The sequence below is a fragment of the Monodelphis domestica genome, chromosome 3 (genome assembly GCF_027887165.1).
Source record: "Monodelphis domestica isolate mMonDom1 chromosome 3, mMonDom1.pri, whole genome shotgun sequence".
Taxonomy (NCBI): Eukaryota; Metazoa; Chordata; class Mammalia; order Didelphimorphia; family Didelphidae; genus Monodelphis; species Monodelphis domestica.
Window position 1 is genome coordinate 377,564,157 of NC_077229.1, and position 18,717 is coordinate 377,582,873.

At 34.8% G+C, this 18,717-nt stretch overlaps 1 protein-coding gene across 1 annotated transcript in view; it reads left to right on the forward strand.

Annotated features, from left to right (window-relative positions):
• DNAH5 (dynein axonemal heavy chain 5) overlaps positions 1–18,717 on the forward strand; it is a 439,069-nt gene that overhangs the window by 155,389 nt on the left and 264,963 nt on the right. The window contains exons 6-12 of the mRNA XM_001372730.4: positions 6,046–6,183; positions 7,023–7,199; positions 9,789–9,902; positions 12,079–12,186; positions 13,413–13,535; positions 13,933–14,148; positions 18,382–18,489. Of these exons, the coding sequence (XP_001372767.4) occupies positions 6,046–6,183; positions 7,023–7,199; positions 9,789–9,902; positions 12,079–12,186; positions 13,413–13,535; positions 13,933–14,148; positions 18,382–18,489 (984 nt within the window). The remainder of the gene's footprint in view (positions 1–6,045; positions 6,184–7,022; positions 7,200–9,788; positions 9,903–12,078; positions 12,187–13,412; positions 13,536–13,932; positions 14,149–18,381; positions 18,490–18,717) is intronic.

The following is an 18,717-nucleotide window of genomic DNA, read 5'->3' on the forward strand; positions in this document are numbered from 1 at the left end:
GTTGGGGGATAGTGGTGGGACAGTTGCTGACAATGCAATCCAGGGATGCTTTACCTAAATCCAGAAGTGTGGGGAGTCGCTCTATGGGCTAGAAATGTAGTAGCTATTTCCAGTGGACCCAAGAAGGGCACCAACCTTTCTCACCCATATTTACACATCCTCTAGAACTGTGAGGGAGGGAGAGCCAGAGAGTCATGTGAGATCTGTGGGCAGAGCAGTCTAGCTCTAGGGAGGCTAGTTACCTGGGTGACTTGATCTCTGTGTCTGTGTTGGTGTTTTCCTAAATTATGCAAGAGAGAAAGAATCTCCTGTGGTGGTCTATATTCCAAATTGCTGGAGGTTTCAAGGCACGGCATGCACCCGAGGACTTCTTTGTCAAAACCCTCTGAATTCTCCCCTCTTGTCTTGAGTGTGTTTTTGATAGCTTCTCAGGGACTCCAGTAGTAAGAGACTACGGGATCTTGGCAAGATGAAATAGTAGTAATACTCCACAAATCAAGGAACGGCTGTGGATTTTACATTACAATGAGCCTTCTAGCTCATTCAGGTTCATATGAATTCTAATATGTACCTCATCAATTCTATCTGCTCTTCAGATTGGCTCCTTTTCAAACTTAGAGATACATGGGACTGGTCCAGGTGCTTCAGTCTGGGCTGGCTCTATTATTGAGCCATGTGGTCAGGATGTTTAACAGCAGGTTAGACCCCCTACCAACTAGCTGAATTTAACTGTTTGATCCTGAGTTCGTTAACCTTTGGAGAACAGTAGGGTTGTTGTGAAAGTGAAGGGCATAATCCACTGTTTAAATAGACCATAGTGGTTCTGCAAGGCTGTCCTCTCTGTGTGTAGCCTCCCCCCCCCCCCAAAACGAAATCTGGGACTATAACAGCCCCATGATGATAATAGTGTAATAGTGTTTGGTCAAAACTCTCCATTTTTTTTTTGCATGGTTGAAAAAGTATTGGGGCTTATGAGGGTGATATGGAGGGGATGCATCACCCTTTCTGATTCTTTTTTTTTATATTTATAATCTTGTATTTCTGATCCAATCAATAAGTGCATCTGGACAAATAGAATTGGCTCCCGAGCCTGCAGTAATTGTACACTCACTCTGCTTATATGGGGCATCTTTTTTTCCTTTAAAGGACTAGAAAGGGTCTCCAAAGGCCTGAGACTAAGAAAGAAGCAAAGGATCATCAGTGAGGCAGCGTGCCCTTCTGACAGTGGTAGGAGCCTCATCGGAGTCCCACAGAATGGTTTTATGTCCTGCTAGCCAACTGATCCCTAGCATCACTGAGAAAAGGGGGAGGAATAGATTTTACAAATTAAAAGGTAGTTTTCAGTGGCTACCTACTCTGGCCCATAGAGACTTGGTCTAAGAGAGCTGGATCAAGGTAGACAGATAAAACTTTGTTTTTTCTTTTAGTGGTAGATTTGGACTTTATAAAAACTGAGCCCGTAAAGTTTACAGAAGACCCCTGAGTCCACCAACACAGACATTGTTCTGGAGATGTGGATTCTGAGGGTCATGTGATGCTAATATAGCATTAGAAGGATTTTGGAGGACATCTTGTCCAGTTCCCCTTATTTTTATTTATTTATTTTTTAATAAACCCTTACCTTCCGTCTTGGAGTCAATACTGTGTATTGGCTCCAAGGCAGAAGAGTGGTAAGGGCTAGGCAATGGGGGTCAAGTGACTTGCCCAGGGTCACACAGCTGGGAAGTGGCTGAGGCCAGATTTGAACCTAGGACCTCTCATCTCTAGGCCTGGCTCTCAATCCACTGAGCTACAGTTCCCCTTACTTTTACAGAAGAGGAGAATCAGACCCATTGAGGTTAAATGACTTGGTGGAGTATCAGAGGAAGAATTTGAATCTCTTAAGTCAATGAACATTTATTAATTGATGTCTAGTGTTCTAGTCTCTGCACTAAACTCTGGAGATGTTAAGGAGAATACAAGAGCCACATCCCCAATTCTTCAGGAATTCATAGTCAAATTCATAGGTCCTCTCATGTTAGAGGCAGCTTTTCCACCGCATAGTGAATGATGGGGAGAACTATAGGGATTCTCTGACCTAGGCATGCGTGGAGAGATGTGCCAACATCATCTCTTCACTAAACATACATATACACACATATCCATTTATTTGTGCATATATATTTGTTTCTGTTTGTCTAAACCCCTGATTTTATTTAGGAAACTCTGTGAGCTAACGCCTCCCTCACTGAGAGGTGGGAATTACTGTGCAATATATCAATGAGTTTTCTGGGCAAGGAGAGGGTAGGAACGTGCCACAGAGCCAGTGTATATCAGAAATCAGGCCTTTCTGACTTCCAGCATTGCTTTCTATCTATTCCTCATCGCTGCTTCGTTGGATAATCAGGTCTGTGGATGGCCTTACACTGATGGATGAGACCCTTGTCTATAGGGCCTGAGCACCAAGCTGGCCTGGACCTGGCACGTCCTGGGTTACACATCACTGTCATGAGCTGAGTAGATGTGCCAGGAGAAAACTAAGGGTTGGTAGTTCTTTGGGCTTGATTTCAAGCAGGATGGGATACAGGGCTGGGTAAGTGTGGCAGGTGGATGGCTCCATCTCCCCAAGGTGATTCGTCATAGATAGATATAACCTGGCCTTCTAAAAAATACCCCAGAAGGCTCAGCCTTTCCCCGATCAGTCCTGGCCTTGTGTCTGGAAAGAAATGATATTTTCTGCTCTGACCTCTTTCCCTGAGCTGGTGAATCCAGATTTAGTCATTTGGAACTGAAGAACAACCTCATCATTCTCCTTGAGCACCAGGCATAAAACATCTACACGAACTAATAAGGAAATTGTTTCCAACAAAGGAGGGCTTTTGACAGGCAGTTTTGCCCCTACAAGATAGGCTATGGCCAGCAGACTGGGGAATTCCGAAGGCTGTAAACAGTTTCCACTCAGCCATGAAGCTAATGAGTTCTTCTGACCTCCTGGCTCCAAGAATCTGGAGGCCTCCCTGGGGAAGGGGCAGGGCAGCCTCATTTGGCAGTGATTCTCAAACTCCCAGAGAGGAGGCAGTCCCTAGGAGGTCCTCTCCAACTGTAGGCAATTGTGGATGTGGTGAGTAGCTTGTTTTGGTTTCAAGAAAGACAATACTATGAAATCTCTCTTTCCAGAGTTGTATTACCACCCCCTACCTGCATCACTTGCTAGGCATTAAGGACCGATTAATTGGCAGAGGAAAAGAACTTCAGAGAGGGAGGAAGGATTGGTTCAATACCTTGTCTGCAAGAATGAATATAATAATATGGTGCCAATAAAACTATGAGACAAAGGCCAGGGTTAACAAAATCCTCAGCAGGAATGAAGAAGCATTTGAGCTATAATAATATAATAAGCTATAGTTTAAAGTGGAATCAGGGAGGGCACATGATGAAGGGAAGGGGGAGTCATCCATATCATGAGTTTATCTTGTGCCACTCAGCCACGTCCTTTATTATGTTGCTCAGTTGGCCTTTCTTAGATTCTAACAAGTTATTTTAAAATTTACTCCCTTAAATGCAAATGAAGTAAAACTGCCCTCCTCCCAGAAAACCCACCTATCCCTCCCCCCAACAACTTTTAAGATGAATCATTTTGGACAACAATTTTCCCAAAATGTATTATACCCTTCCCTACTTCCTTAAGCAGAATATACTGAACATCATTTAAGCTTTAATGAGTTTTTAGGGCCAGAATGATTGCTCTCCTACTGTTCAATTCTGTACCCAATTCATTGTCTATCCACAAGATTTCTGTACTGATTGGTAATCTTTTTAGGTTTTCCATCCAAGTCTATTCCATTGTCTGAACAAATGGGCATTCTTCATTCAGTTGTTTTAATTCTTATTCTACATGCCAAGATGGATTTCTTTTTAGTGATTATGGATACAATTTATGAGACTTTGCAGTGTTTTGGGACTTAATGCAATAAAAAAAATGTCATCCACAAACCAAAGCATCTGAAGGGCCTAACCATCTAAAGGATATCTATTTAGATTATGGTATGGAATATGCTTCATGACATTGATAAATTTCTTGACTGGCATACATCACGCCTTTTAAACCTCAATAGATATTTTTAGTAATGGTTTCATTATTCAATCAACTTTAGAAAAAGTTTCTTAGAATATTGTTTGATTTTAATATGATTATGGTTTATATCTTACTGATTTTTGAAGGGATGTTTGCTTCTTAAATGTCAGTAAATATGTAGTGGAATCTCAAATTCTCTGAATTTTTGGTGACTTGTATGACTATAAAGATGTTGTCTACTGTGGAATATCTATTTTTGAGGCCTCTTTCCTTTTATCATTTCATCAATGATGCTTTTAAAATCCATGTAGATGATGTTCATGAAGATTTTTTAGAAGGAAAAGATTTCGGAAGGCTCGATCCTTCAGTACCCTCAAAATGGCCGTATCTCCAGCAAAAATCACCTGTTTATGTTTGTTCTGCTCTAGCTGCTCTTTCCATCTTTACTTTTTTTTACCTTTTGTCTATGTAGATTATAGATTTTTAAAAGCTTTTTCAAGAGTTTCTTATTTCATAGCACATACTAGGTTATACGCAAATACTTATGATAGATCTTTTCCATTTTTCCTTTTGTCATTTTCTTGTTTTTGGTTTCATCCTTAATGTTCATTCAATAGTTTGATTTAAAGAGTTTTACCAAGCTGAGATTGCATTAAGAAATTAAATGAAAACAAAAAAGAAATAACACAGATCAGTTACTTAAATATCTAGTGTTGATAAGACCTCTTGGAGGTTTTTATGGTAAAATAACAGTAGATCTTGTTTTTTAAAAATTGCACATCTAAAAAATACAAATAAGCCTCTATTTAAAGTTTATCATCTTAGATATGTGTCTAGGTAAATGAGAAATTAATTTGCCCTAAAGGACTCAGCCAGTGTCATAGGATAATAGATTTAGACCAATTGATTTTACTGCTGAGGAAACTAAGACCCTAATAGAATAAATAACTTAGCCAAGGTCATAAATCCAGAGCCAGAAGTTTTTCCCATTACAACTATACTACAATAAAAATAACAACAACAACAACACATGCAACAACTCCTTCCTTTTTCTTAGAGATGGAACTAGTCTTTCTGATTTCATGACCAGCTCTCCCTCTACTACCACAAACTGCCTCTTGGACCTTGACAAGTAGACATATACTACTAGACCTTTTATTTAGCACTGACTTTAGTTTACATTTAGCAACTATAAATACAAAACAGAAAAAAATATGAGATATATTCAGTGCCAAAAAGAGATAAAATTGATTCTTAATAAATATACTTCTAAAGAACCTTCAAGACTAGTCTTTTTAGAAAGGCCCTTGAGAGCTTATCTTTAACAATATGAGATAGAAATTGTTGAAAATACAGAAACAAGGTGCATGAAATATTCTTTTGCCTTTAAACCTGGAAGCCATGGACAATTTTTTTTCTTTTTCATTAAGATAGCAGCTGTTTTTCTCCTCAGTAAAGTGAAAGTGATACAGAAGCTCTTTTGTTTTAATTAAATATCACTGTGACCTATAGGCATAGTTTCCAACCCAACTTTAATGGGGTAGTTGGTTAATTCAAGAGAGATCTCTGTTCCTGCAACCTCAGCTTCTCTTTCTCAACTCTTTTCTTGCCTTTCCAATAAAAGAGGTGTGTTGGAACTATTGCAAAGTTATCTGACTTTTGGCTCACAAGATGCACCAAAACTCTTAGGGAAAAAATGGGGAGTAGGACCAGACCTTTGATTTCATTAATACAGGAAATTCTCTCAACTAGCATAGGTTAGAATCTTTTCTGCAATGGCTTGGTCTTCAAAAACGTTGTCTAGAGTGCTAAGGGGATACATGACTTATTGCACAAGGCCATAAGGCCAGTATGTGTCCAAGGCAGAGCTAGAACCTAGGTCTTCCTAGCTCTGATGGCCAGCTCTCTATTCACTAAACCATTCTGCTTCTTAGGAAGAAAATTTCTTTATGTGATCACGTTTTGTTTCCCTTATCTTTATTTTTGTGCAGGTGAACCTTCAAAAGTGTGAAATATTTGACTTGAATACTTTGAAACTCCCTATGGATTATATAGCTATAGCTAACAACAGTGAAACTTTGGAAAAAATAGAAAGCTGTATGAAAGTGTGGATCAAACAAACAGAGCAGGTAATTTCCAGATATAGAGAACATTTCTAGAGTTTTTGGAACTAAAATAATACTTGTAAAAACATATTAGATAAATCATTCAAACTATTACACAATAACTTGAGTTCTTTAAGAAATAGTTTTTTTAACTGTGAATAGTCCTTATGTTATAAAAAGAGGAGAGATTCAATTTGTTTTTCCTTAGTAATAAGTTCACAACATAAAATAAGGCAAATGAACACAAATGTCTGTATTTATTCATATATCTAGAGAGTTATAGACTTTTCTTGAAGTACCAAGAAGCTACTCATTATTTTGTCAAGGGATTATGTATACTGGAGATAATATCTACAGAAAAATGAAAAACTTTTTTATTTTTGTGACAATCTTCTCAGTGAGAATATTAGATTTACATTTTTTTCTGAGTGAGGTGCCACAAAATTCCTAAGGAAACTATATTTTGTAATGAGTGTCAAAAAGAATAAAAAAGCTGAAACATAGCAATTTGAAGTTATGGTGGCAGTCTCCAAGGCAATTTTATTCCTAACTATCCATATCTTTTCTTGATCAATTTTTGGAAACAAATGCATATTTAAGTGGACCATTTCATGTCACAGTTATTAAAACATCTAATAGTTGCTAGAATAACTTTATAGTTTAAAGTCATTCTTGATCTTGACTTTTTAAAACTTCAAGATCATAATACTGACACTTTAGTGGATGGTTGTCATCCACAATATACCAAAATGTTACAAAATGTAAAAATGGATCAATAACAAATAAAAATATATTTGCATCTCTTTCCTTAACTTTATCACTTTTCCCATTTTATATATAAAATATTCTTTATATAATTTAAGATTCTTGCTGAAAACAATCAGCTACGGACAGAGGCAGATGACCTTGGGCCACGAGCAGAATTGGATTACTGGAAGAAACGGCTTTGCAAATTTAACTACCTTGTGGATCAGCTGAAAGGCCCAGATGTGAAGGCAGTGTTGGGAGTGCTTGCTGCTGCAAAATCAAAACTTTTGAAGGTTCTTAGCTGTTTCTTTCTGATTTGAAGAATTTGTTGTTTATTTTTTTCAGTCATTTCCAGCTTTTTGTGACCCTGTTTGAAGTTTTCTTGGCAAAGACACTGGAATAGTTTTTTGTTTCCTTCTCTAGCTCACTTTATAGACTAGGAAACTGAGGAAAACAGAGTTAAGTGACTTACCGAGGGTCACACAACTGATAAAGTTCCAAGACCATATTTGAACTAAGTAAGATGAGTCTTCCTAAATCTAGGCCTGTGGCACTCTATCCACAGCACCTCCTCACTATCTGTTAATAGGATAATTTTCCAAATTGAGTTATCTGTTAATATTTTACATATTCTACTAATTAGGTTTCTAACTGAGCATGATGATGTACTAGAGTAAGTTCACACCTCCAAAGAAACAGTCCCAAGGAGAAGCTCCAAGGAGAACTCCCTTGGACAGGAAGGTCAGGACTTTTTATAGTCCTTTTTCCATATCACTTCCTGTTCCTTCCCCACTTTATGGGAACTAATCACAGTCTTTCAATTTGCCTAGCACTGACCAGGGAGGGTGGGTGACAATAGCCTTTGGAGGTGTGAGCTTACTCTAGTAAGTGATTCCTGTATTCTCTTACTTAGTGTTAATTAGGGGTGGTTTGAGGTCTTGACTGATTAAATAAAAAATAGACAAGGGGAGAGTTAATCCTTTTTTCACAGGTTCTATGCTGATTAGGTATCTTCACAAAGTTTGGTGTCAATATAGAAGGAAGAGCAGGCATCTGGTTTCTGAAATAAAGTGGAACTAGTTCAGGTCAGACAAAGAGCAGACTAAAGCTCCTTTCAGATCATTAGTAGAACTGACCTGTGAATAACCCTTACATTCACAGCCTTCATGAGATGGGGATATTCAGCCATAAAAAAATTGTCAAAAACCCCATAAAGTTATTAGACATGTAGAAAAGGTTATAAAATGAAATTATTGATCCAATGAATGTTATGTATATTATTTATCTATTTTGGGGGTCATTAACCTTCACATTATAGGTATATTTCCTAGCTAATTGACGTGGATATTTTCTATAAGATATAAATTATAACTCAAAATGGGCTGCAAATTAATTTTATAATGTCTTGATGCCATTTGTCATCATAGGCATCAGCATCTATCAGCAGCATGCATGAGTTTACATGTGAGGTACATTTTTCTTGATAATGAGGAAACACTTTTGGTGGGATAGACCCAGAATTCACTACTGAGTACTAGCAAACCCACTCTTGGGGTCCTCCTAAGTGTCTCTAGTAAGGGTCAGATGTATTAACTTTCTTCCCTTCTAGAAGACACTAAGAGCCATCAAGGGAAGAGACAAAGATATGGAGGGATAGATTAAAACAAATGGAGCAGAAGAGATGGATGTCTAGGAAGGGGCCTAGAATTATTTCACCAATGAATCTATATTTACAACTTGGATTCACAGTTATGACAATTTACTCTCATTTATGTAGTCTTATCAGTTTATATGCTTGAAGATATGGAAGATAGTCCATTTTAAACTCATGCTGGGTTTCCTCATAATGATGAGGGGAATATAGGTAGACTAATTTCTTTCTCTACTTTTTGAAGGTTGAGAAACATCCAGTAACCATTGCTTGATAGAACATATATTATGTAATATACTTGGGAGCGGAGATAATCCTCCATAAATGGTCCATGCTAATATATTCCTACTTGTGAAAAAAATGTCAATTGTAAGAGGTAAACACAATAAAATTGGGACTTTGCAAATTAACTCAGAAAACAGAAATAAGAAATAGGATATTTAAAGAAGCATATGGTGGATTTGCTGCATAGCATCATGAAGACATGCAAAACACAATGCATGCTATATGGCTATGTTCTTCTGACAGTATGTCTCTTGGAATTAAAGTGTCATTGCACAAACTGCTCAAGCAAGAACAGAAGGGCTATGAAGCAAAAGTAAGCAATTCTGCATTACCAAACTAGGAACTCAGCTGCATTCACAGATGCACTCACAGGGAACTATTTGCCTCTCTATTTGTGCACATCAGTATTAAAATGAACATCATAGCCATATATTCTGAGAAGCTAATGGAGCATTTAAACTTTGTTTTGGGATGGGATTTAACTCACTATTGAAGTTCTGCCCCTATATTTTAATTTTAGGTTAATTGATAAATCAGAGATATATATCATATATGTGCAAATGAGCAAATATGTGAAAATATGAGTTTCGTTTTTACATTTTTCTCATCACTGTTCTATAGTATATTGTTCATGCCAGTATTTTATTTTCTGAGCAGGTCATGGTATATTGCCAAATGGTATGGATAAACATAAAAAAGAAGGCTCAATAAATTTTCCTTTCCATATAGGGTCCAAATATCTAACTTGCTTATCATTACAAAAAATGTTCTTCACCCTTCTGGGTTTAGTCCTTGGATAGAGTAGAACAAACTGGCATGCTGATACAAGGAAATTACAATGAAATGATTTCCATAGCAACTGTGATATTAGATATTTCTTTATTGATGCCCTTATGTTTTTCTTTCCTTTAAAAATTTTTTTTTTTTGTGTATGTGTTATGCTTAGACTTGGCGAGAGTTGGATGCTCATATTACTGATGCAGCTAATGAAGCCAAGGACAATGTTAAATTTTTGTACACACTTGAAAAATGCTGTGACCCTTTATACAATGGTGACCCTGTAAGTAAAGTATTTTTACTCACTTATTCAACAGATAAGATTCTTTTATGCCAGCTGAAATGAATACAGATTTTTAGGTCACAGGTTTTAGAAGCAGTTCTTTAAAAATTAATTTCATCTTCTGGGGAAAAACAAATAATCCCTCTGCCTAGGAATTTAGCTATGGGATATTGTATTTTAAATGAATGTAAAGCACAAATATATATAGCAATGTAAATATTTCTACTTTTAAAAGTATAATTTATATTAAGAGATATATCTTTTGAATGCAATTTGGCGTAGTGGATAGGGTCAATAGCAGAATCAGGAAGACCTGAATTTAATTCCCATCTCTAACACACACAGTGGCACAGTGATCTTGGAAGGGTCACAACTTCTTAGAGGCCCTCGGCAACTCTCCAAGATATTAAATTGTAGATGTGAATTGGTAGAAGGAATTGTTTCACTGGATGTTCTCTGTACTAATGAAACTACCTGTCTGAACTTTTCCCTCCAACCTTAATTCTTCCAATCCCCATTTTATATATTTTGAGGGAAAGTTCATTAACAAATCTGTTACTGATAAGAGTTTTCATTCATAAGACCATTACTAAGTAATTATTCTATAGAAACCTCATGGAGAGTAGTAATTTTTATGTTTACCGATTTCTTTGAGAAGAATTAATGATATTTTTCATTAGTACTGACTCTCATTAGGGACAAATAGTTATTTTTCTTGTATTTTGCCTTTAGTAGCATGTTATAAGAATAATACTGGGTTGGTAAATTACGATCACAATGGGCCAAATGTATATGTTGTCTCTCCCTGTTTGAATGGGTATTCCTTAAGATAAGAGACTATTTTACTTCTTTATCTGTCCCTAGCAGTTAGCACAGTGTTTTTCACTTGATAAGTTTTTTATAAATGACTTTAAAACAAATGAATCATTGATTAATTAATTCATTGTAGATGGTGGATATTTGAAATGGTTCATCAAGGGGTAGAAATTAGGAAGAAAGAGCAAAGCCAGAGTGGAGGTGAGAGTTTAGGAGAATATTATGGGATAAAAGGAATGGAGGTCATAGGGAAGGTGAATATCAATTTAAGGAGGAATGAGGTGAAGGAAGAGTTGGGAAAATAAAACACTGTGACTGGATAAAGGCAATTTGGAGTTCTCAAAACTGAAAATGGAATATTTTGGATATTGGAAAGATCAGGGATACTATCTTTGTGTATAGCTGAGATAGAATGCAGGAGTGAGTCATGGGTGTTGAGTCAGTAGAGGAATGAGGAAGTTAGAGCTTTTGAGGAAATTCAAACATAGATGGTGAAGTTCCCTAGAATCAAGGCAGGAGTTGGGGGTGGAGAGAAAACTCTAATCCATGCAGGCCACTCAAGGAGGGGGAACATCCTTGGGAGGCAAATACTGATTTTATAGATTTAGGAATCATCTAGGATTTAGCCTTGAAGGAAATCAAGGAATATAAAAAAAAAAGGTGGTGGGGGAGAGAATTCCAGGAATGAAGGACAACCTGTGAAAAAGCAGATAGGAGGAAAAACACAGGAGATGTAGTATAATATTAAAATAATTGAAAGTAGGCCAATGCTCTGGATCACAGTTCATGGACAGGTTTAAGGTCAAAGAAGAGTGGAAAAATAAAAAGGGATCAGGCTATGAAGAGTTTTAAAAATCCAAACCAGAGACCTTTATACTTGATCCTTGAAGAAATGGGTCAGTTGAGGATAGGGATTTAGGGGAGATGACCAAGCACACTTGAGAAAAAAAAATACCTTACCAGCTATGGAGAAGATGGATAGGAGACAGGGAGGAGAAGAAGCAGGAAGATAAGAGGACTTTGACTTAGTGCATGAGAACCTGAACTCAGGTGATAGGTCTTTCTAACCTTTAACAGACTGATTTTTGAATGACAGATTCTGCTCTTTATTCTATATTGGGAGCCTGTACAGCTTAATAGTGCTGTTATAAAGCTTTTGCTTCCTCCATGGTCATTATCTTTGAAAGCCCAGGGTAAAATCTATACCCTGACAAGATAATTAGAATACTTTAGTAGAGTAGCACTGAATAGTATTAATGGGAATTGATAGTAATGTCCAAGGTAAAGCTTGTTTTGAAGAAGGTTAAACTTCTGTTACAACTGTTTTTTTCATCCTGAACTCTTACCTGGTATTTTTCAGGTATCCATAATTGATACAATTCCTACAATGATCAATGCAATTAAAATGATCTACAGTATATCTTGTTATTACAATACCTCTGAAAGAATAACATCTTTATTTGTAAAGGTGAGTGCCTATTGAGAGATTAGCATTCTGATTTTCTTTCTAAATGACATAGTTCTAGTTGAAAAGTTATTACATTGATAGTATTCAATGTATGTAATCTGCTATAGCTACATCAAATAAGGATAAGGGTATTAAACATTTAGTGGGACAACAGTAAGGCTGATCTAATGAAAAATAATAAAAGGATTCTCAGACCAGATGTTCTATCAGTTATTTTGATATTTATAACATAGAAAATTATGTTTTGAAAACTTAAATGATATTTGAAACATTAATTTAGTCTACTTTGAGACATATAAATAAATATATGTTAAACTGCCATTTCTTTCCTTGTATTTCATACTTTTGAGTCCATGTCTATTTTATGTCACAATTATTTGCTTGGTGATATTTGAATAGTAACAGTAATAATAATAAATGCTACTGGAAATTCTCTAGAAGCCTATAAAGCAATAATTAAAATTCTGACACATACATATGTTAATTAAAAAATTAATTAAGAATTTTAAACTAATATCTCCTGTTTTAGAATTTGACACTAAGTATTGATTCCAAGGCAGAAGAGTGGTAAAGGCTAGGTAATTGGGGTTAAAAGTGATTTGCCCTGGGTCACATAGCTCAGAAGTGTCTGAGGTCAGATTTGAATCCAGGAACTTCTGTCACTAGGCCTAGTTATCTATTCACTGAGCCACCTAACTAGCGCCCAAATATAATCATTTTTAAACATGGCTTACTAACTCTCAAAAATCTTGAAGGCACTATTTTTATTTCTATTTGTATTATTCTTTTGCAAGAACATGGAGTCATTTGAAGTGTTGATATATAAACCAAAGTACATGAGTCAAGTCTTAAGTTAGGACTGTTGTTCTTTCTTGCCTCCTTGGCTCCCAAATAATTTCATATCTCTGTCTTTTTAGAGAACCACTACTACCTCCGTCATTCCTTACCAATTATTACTCTCTCCTTTTACTCTGAAATGAGACCTGGTGCTTTTCCTGACCCTCACTATGAGGTCCATCTTGCCTCTGATCTGGTTACTTCTAGTATGGACTCTTCTGTTGTTACTAATGTACTTAATCATATATTTATAGAAGGAAAAAACCTCCCAAATCTATAGAATGATGCCATAGGATTTTAGAGTCAGTAGGCATTCTAGAGATCATTAGTCCTCTTCTTGTAGTCATAGTATTTTAAAAACCTGTCCTCTTTTTTCCTTTAAATTCAAGGTTACAAATCAGATGATAACTGCATGTAAACTTTATATTACCAACAATGGAACTGCCACCATCTGGGACCAGCCTCAGGATGTAGTTGTGGAAAAAATATTATCTGCTATTAAACTCAAACAGGTAATCTACAGCTCAATAAGTAAGACTGAGAGGATTCAATTCAGTTAGCATTGATTACATGGCCTCTGAATATAGGTCCTTTCTAGACACTAAGAATACAAAGACAAAAATGAAACTATCCCTGCCCTTAAGGAGCTTACATTTTATCGAGGCAGGGGAGGGAGTACAATGTATACAAATAGAAGCAAATTGGATATATACTTATGTGCATATTAAGTAAGTGTATCCCAAGTTGAATAATTTTAATGTTATTACTAGAAAATGCTTTTAGTTAACCTAGGAAGTTTTTATTTTTGGAAACTCTATGTCATCTTCTTTTAAAAAAAAAAGGATATAACATTTATTGTACCTCTCATGCTACTTTTTCTTATTTTCTCTTTTGGTTTTTGATATCAAGGAATATCAGAACTGTTTTCAAAAGAAAAAACAAAAGCTTGAACAAAATCCAAATGAAAAACAATTTGAATTCAGTGAGATGTATATTTTTGGAAAATTTGAAACTTTTCATCGACGTCTTGCCAAGATCATGGACCTTTTTTCTACTATTACAAGATACTCAGTTCTTGAGGACTCTAAAATTGAAGGGCTAGAAATATTGGCAACAAAATTTCAGGTAATGTACCTCAGAAACCAATTTGCAATCCTGACTGATTAATATATTTAAATATTTTATTCATTTAAGTTATTTATTGGGCAAGTTGAAGGGGTGAATTGTTAATGAACTATTGCTATTTTTTCAATGGGTTTTTAATTTTTCATCTATTCATTTGTTTGTTACATTTAAATAGCCACTTATTTCTCTCTCCCTCCTTCACCCACTAGAGAAGGCATCATTTGACAAAAGTCAAAGGACAAAAAATGTCAAAAGTAAAAAAAATTAGTAAGAAACGTTTACTTATTTTTGTTTATCAATTCTTTTTATGGAGGTGACCATATGCAAAGTCATTCTTAAAACAGTATTTCTGTTGCTGTATATAATGTTCTCAGTTCTTCCTGTTTCACTCTTCATAATTTAGTATACGTCTTTCCATGATTTTTTCCAAAAGTAACCTGTTCATCATTTCTTACAGTGCACTAGTAGTCTATCACAATCCTATGCCACAACTTGTTTAGCCATTCCCCAATTGATGGATGTCCCTTTAATTTTCAAGTTGTTTGACACCACTATAAATGTTTTTAGAACATGCATTAATTTCTTTCAATGAAAATATATATTATTGTTCTTTATGTAGAGAATAGATCTATGTGAGATTTAACACTAGTGTTGATACATTTTTCAGGTTGATAGTTGAACCCCTTTAGTCAATAGGCTTTATATAATTCTGAAAAGTAGGATTTCTTTTAAATTAAGAGTAAAAAATACAAATAAAACATATTATGACTTCTCTGAAGAACCTGATAACTTCGCCATTAGTGTACTAACTTGTCAGATGTACTGTTAAACTATGATAGTGCTATTTTCTAACTGTTCTTATTTTTAAGTTTTAATTTGTTAGCTCTTTCTTACTTTTTTTATCCTTGAAGTATAGTAACACAGTATAACATTATACTGAGGATTACTAGTAAATCATTTTTGTATACTTTGCAAGTAAAAAACTATATTAATTGGTGGTATGCCTAATGATCAAAAGAAAGTAACAATGATAATTTAAAAAAATTTGTACTTTATTTTGGTATGTATTATATGTTTTACTCCAATTTGTTGGCCTTTTTAATTATGTTTGCCCAATGATTGGACCATAATTTTATGAAATTATGTGGTTGCCAATATTTATTATATCCTGAGTCAGAAATTTATTTACAAATATATACAAATTGAGAAGAAACAATAAAGAAGAGAAATATGAGGGGGTTAGAAAGGTTATCTATCCTATCTTAATCCAAGCAGAGATTAATTAGCATTCAACCAGGATGGCTGGTAGTGAGTAACCACAAGACCTCCTCTGAGATGGAAGTCTCTCCAGAAACTAGGAAAGGAGTCAACCTTTCACTTACCCCATAAAATAGTCCAGGAGTCAGAGTCCAAGTTGACGCTGAGCTCCACGTCCACAGTCCAAGACACAGTTTCCATTGTTCCCTTGGAGACTCTTTCCAGTCAGGAGACTATCTCCACCAGACTGACTCAAGCCAAAGGTTTCATTGCTTTTATGGTGCTATTACTTCCCAGGGAGCAGTGTTTATGGGAACCATTTTTCAATTTCTGGAGGGGTGGTCTCTTATTCAAGGCCTCTGAAGGTGTCAAGTCTGATCATAGGTTTCACAAGTTTCTAGAGTTGTCACCCATGTTAGTAAGTAACTTGCAAACTCCTTCATCTAGTTCAAGCTTTTGTTGGTTCAATCCAAAAGTGGACAAAGGAGATTTAATCCTGTCTTCACAATCTACTGAGGTTCTAAGTAGCTGTACTTAAGTTATTGTATAACCAAGCATTAACTCAAAATAGACACAAGGAATAAAGAATTCCCTTTTATGAATGTAAACTCAAAAGAGAGAACAAAGAATTCCCTTTCACACCAGATTGGTGACTATTAAGATATCAATTATAGAAAAATGTAAAAACCTGCCTGTTTTCTCTTATTTTCATGAAAGATCATTGATATGTGCATGAATCATTCTCACAATGATTTTATTTATTTACTCAACATTTTATTTTAATTATTTTTTTCCTTCAGTAATATTTTATTTTTTACCACTTACATGTAAACACTTTTTTGGCATTAATTTTCTAACATTTTGAATTCCACATTTTCTCCTTCCCATTATTACCCCCCCCCTTCACCGAGACACTAAGCAATTTGATATTGGTTATACATTTGCTATCATATAAAACACATTTCCATAGTCATTCTCTCATAACGATTTTAGAGAAATGTGAAAGTAAGAACTATAGTAGGTGTTAAAGTCTTAATCTTTTTCATTTTAATAATGCTACTGATATTATTTGCCATTCTTTTGGAATTTTCCTCTCCTTTAGATGATTTGAAAATCACTGCTTAAATGTCTTTAAAAATGGGTTGTATCCAGAATGAATTCCTTCTATGTGTATTTGGTCAAGTTGAGTCACTTTTCCCAATTTTATCTTCTTAGATGTAATTTTCATTTCCTTATATAGCAAATAGAATCCTGAGGAAGTAAGAGACTAGATTCATGGTTCAATAATCACTAAAAATGAGAATAACATTTAGTAGAAATTCTTCCATAACTTCTACATTTCATGTCTATTTTTATTAATCTGTATATGATTTCAGTATGATTTATTTTGGTTAATTTTCATATAACATTTTCTGTAGGTTCATGTGTCCTTCCCTCTCCCCCACTGGACTGCTCCTTGTCTTTTTTTTTTTTTTAAGAAAAAAGAGATAGTATTTATAATCTTCCACTTTATTCTGCAATGATTTTTCAAATGAATTTATATTCCAAGTTTATTTTCACCTTGACTTTCATATCTCCCTCATGTCTTTTGTAAGTATGCTAGTTGAGATTTATTTCATGTTTTGTTTTATATAAGTTTAACTTCTTCAAGAAATGGTGATTGTTTGAGTCAGTTGTCTCTTCAACTCATATCTCATTTTGCAGTCAAAATCTGTTTCAAATAGATCCATTAGGAATTTATATTGCATATAGACTTATCATTTCTTTTAATTTCATTTAGATTTTAATTGTTATTCAATCTAGCTGAAAGTTGACTCATAAAAGAAATAATATATAATAATAATATAATGTCATTATCTCTTTATTAAAATATGACCTTTTTCTATTTTTATGGTTCTATGTCACCAGCTTACTGTATGACCTTTGATAAGTTACTTCAACTTCTGGAACCATAATGTTATAACTACGCTTTTAGATTTTCTCTAAGTAGAAAGTAATTTTTTATTAATATAGGTATAATCCTGTAATTGCAAGACCTGGAGGAGTAGGTTAGCTTAAATTGGAAACTCAATTCAGGGGGTTCATATTTTATTTACCAAGAGATTGGGCCTGATGTTTAAAGTGAAATGACCTTTAAGGTAGGCTATGGAAGAAGATAAAATCTTGCTTCAAAGGATTCTAAGCCCTTGTCAACAGTTTGGGGATTTTTGTTTGAGGATGGCTTAGAACATGGTTAAGAATGATCACAAAGAATTACAGTTCATTATTCAGAACAAACACAACTTCTGAGATTAGTATTCTTGATGAGAGGAGTTGCCTAATTCATACTTTCATTTGCACAAACTACAGCTGTGCAGGAGCAAAGGGAGATAATGAATCTTAAGAACGCTTCATGTGGTAGATTGTAGTTTTGAATTTTATTCAATACATTTGAAGCTTCGGAGATGGATTCATTTTGGCTGTTGGTATTTGAACTTTTGGGGAACCATATTCTCTATTTGTGATGTCCTTTTGAAGTATTGTTTATATTCAAGATTTTTTTTTAAAGACCACAAATAGATTCTTCTTCACACTGAGTTTTACTTTTTAATTATTTTTTACGTGGTACTTAAAAACAGTTTAAAATGAAGCTCCTTTCTTCCTACTGATACAGCTTAAAATTTATTTTATAATTGTAAGAATTAATTTAATCTTCATAATGTTTAAGAAAGAACTTTATGCATGATAAAACAGTTAGTTGTCTTTGTCCAAATACTTTTTTCACTCTAGTAGTTATGTGTAAAAGGTATCATATTAGTATTTATTAATTTAAAAGTAGCATATTATTATTAGTGTGTTGGTATGCCCCCAACCATGATCATTTTAAGAGGGAAACTTTTAACTGACTCATAAAATGTTCATTTATTATCTACTTTATTTTAAAGTGTGTTTTACTATAGTTTTATCATTGCTTTAATTCTCTTGTAAATTTTTTAGAGCATCATTGCTACTATAAAGAAAAAGGAGTATAATTTCTTAGATCATCGGAAAACTGATTTTGATCAGGATTATGAAGAGTTCTGCAAGGAGACTAATGACCTTCATGTAGGTTGTATGATGAAATTCTTATTGACATTCTTGTGTTTATTTTTTCATCTTCTGTGTAATACTGCTGATCATTACAGATTCAGAAGGGAGAGGTGTCTTCATTATAGAGGTGAAAGATATCAACCTCTGCTTGTGTTTTTTGATTTCAGATTAATAATTGAGTGCTCTTTCATATGTATTAAAGGGTCATAAATATAGCTTTGGATAATGATTTCTAATAACACT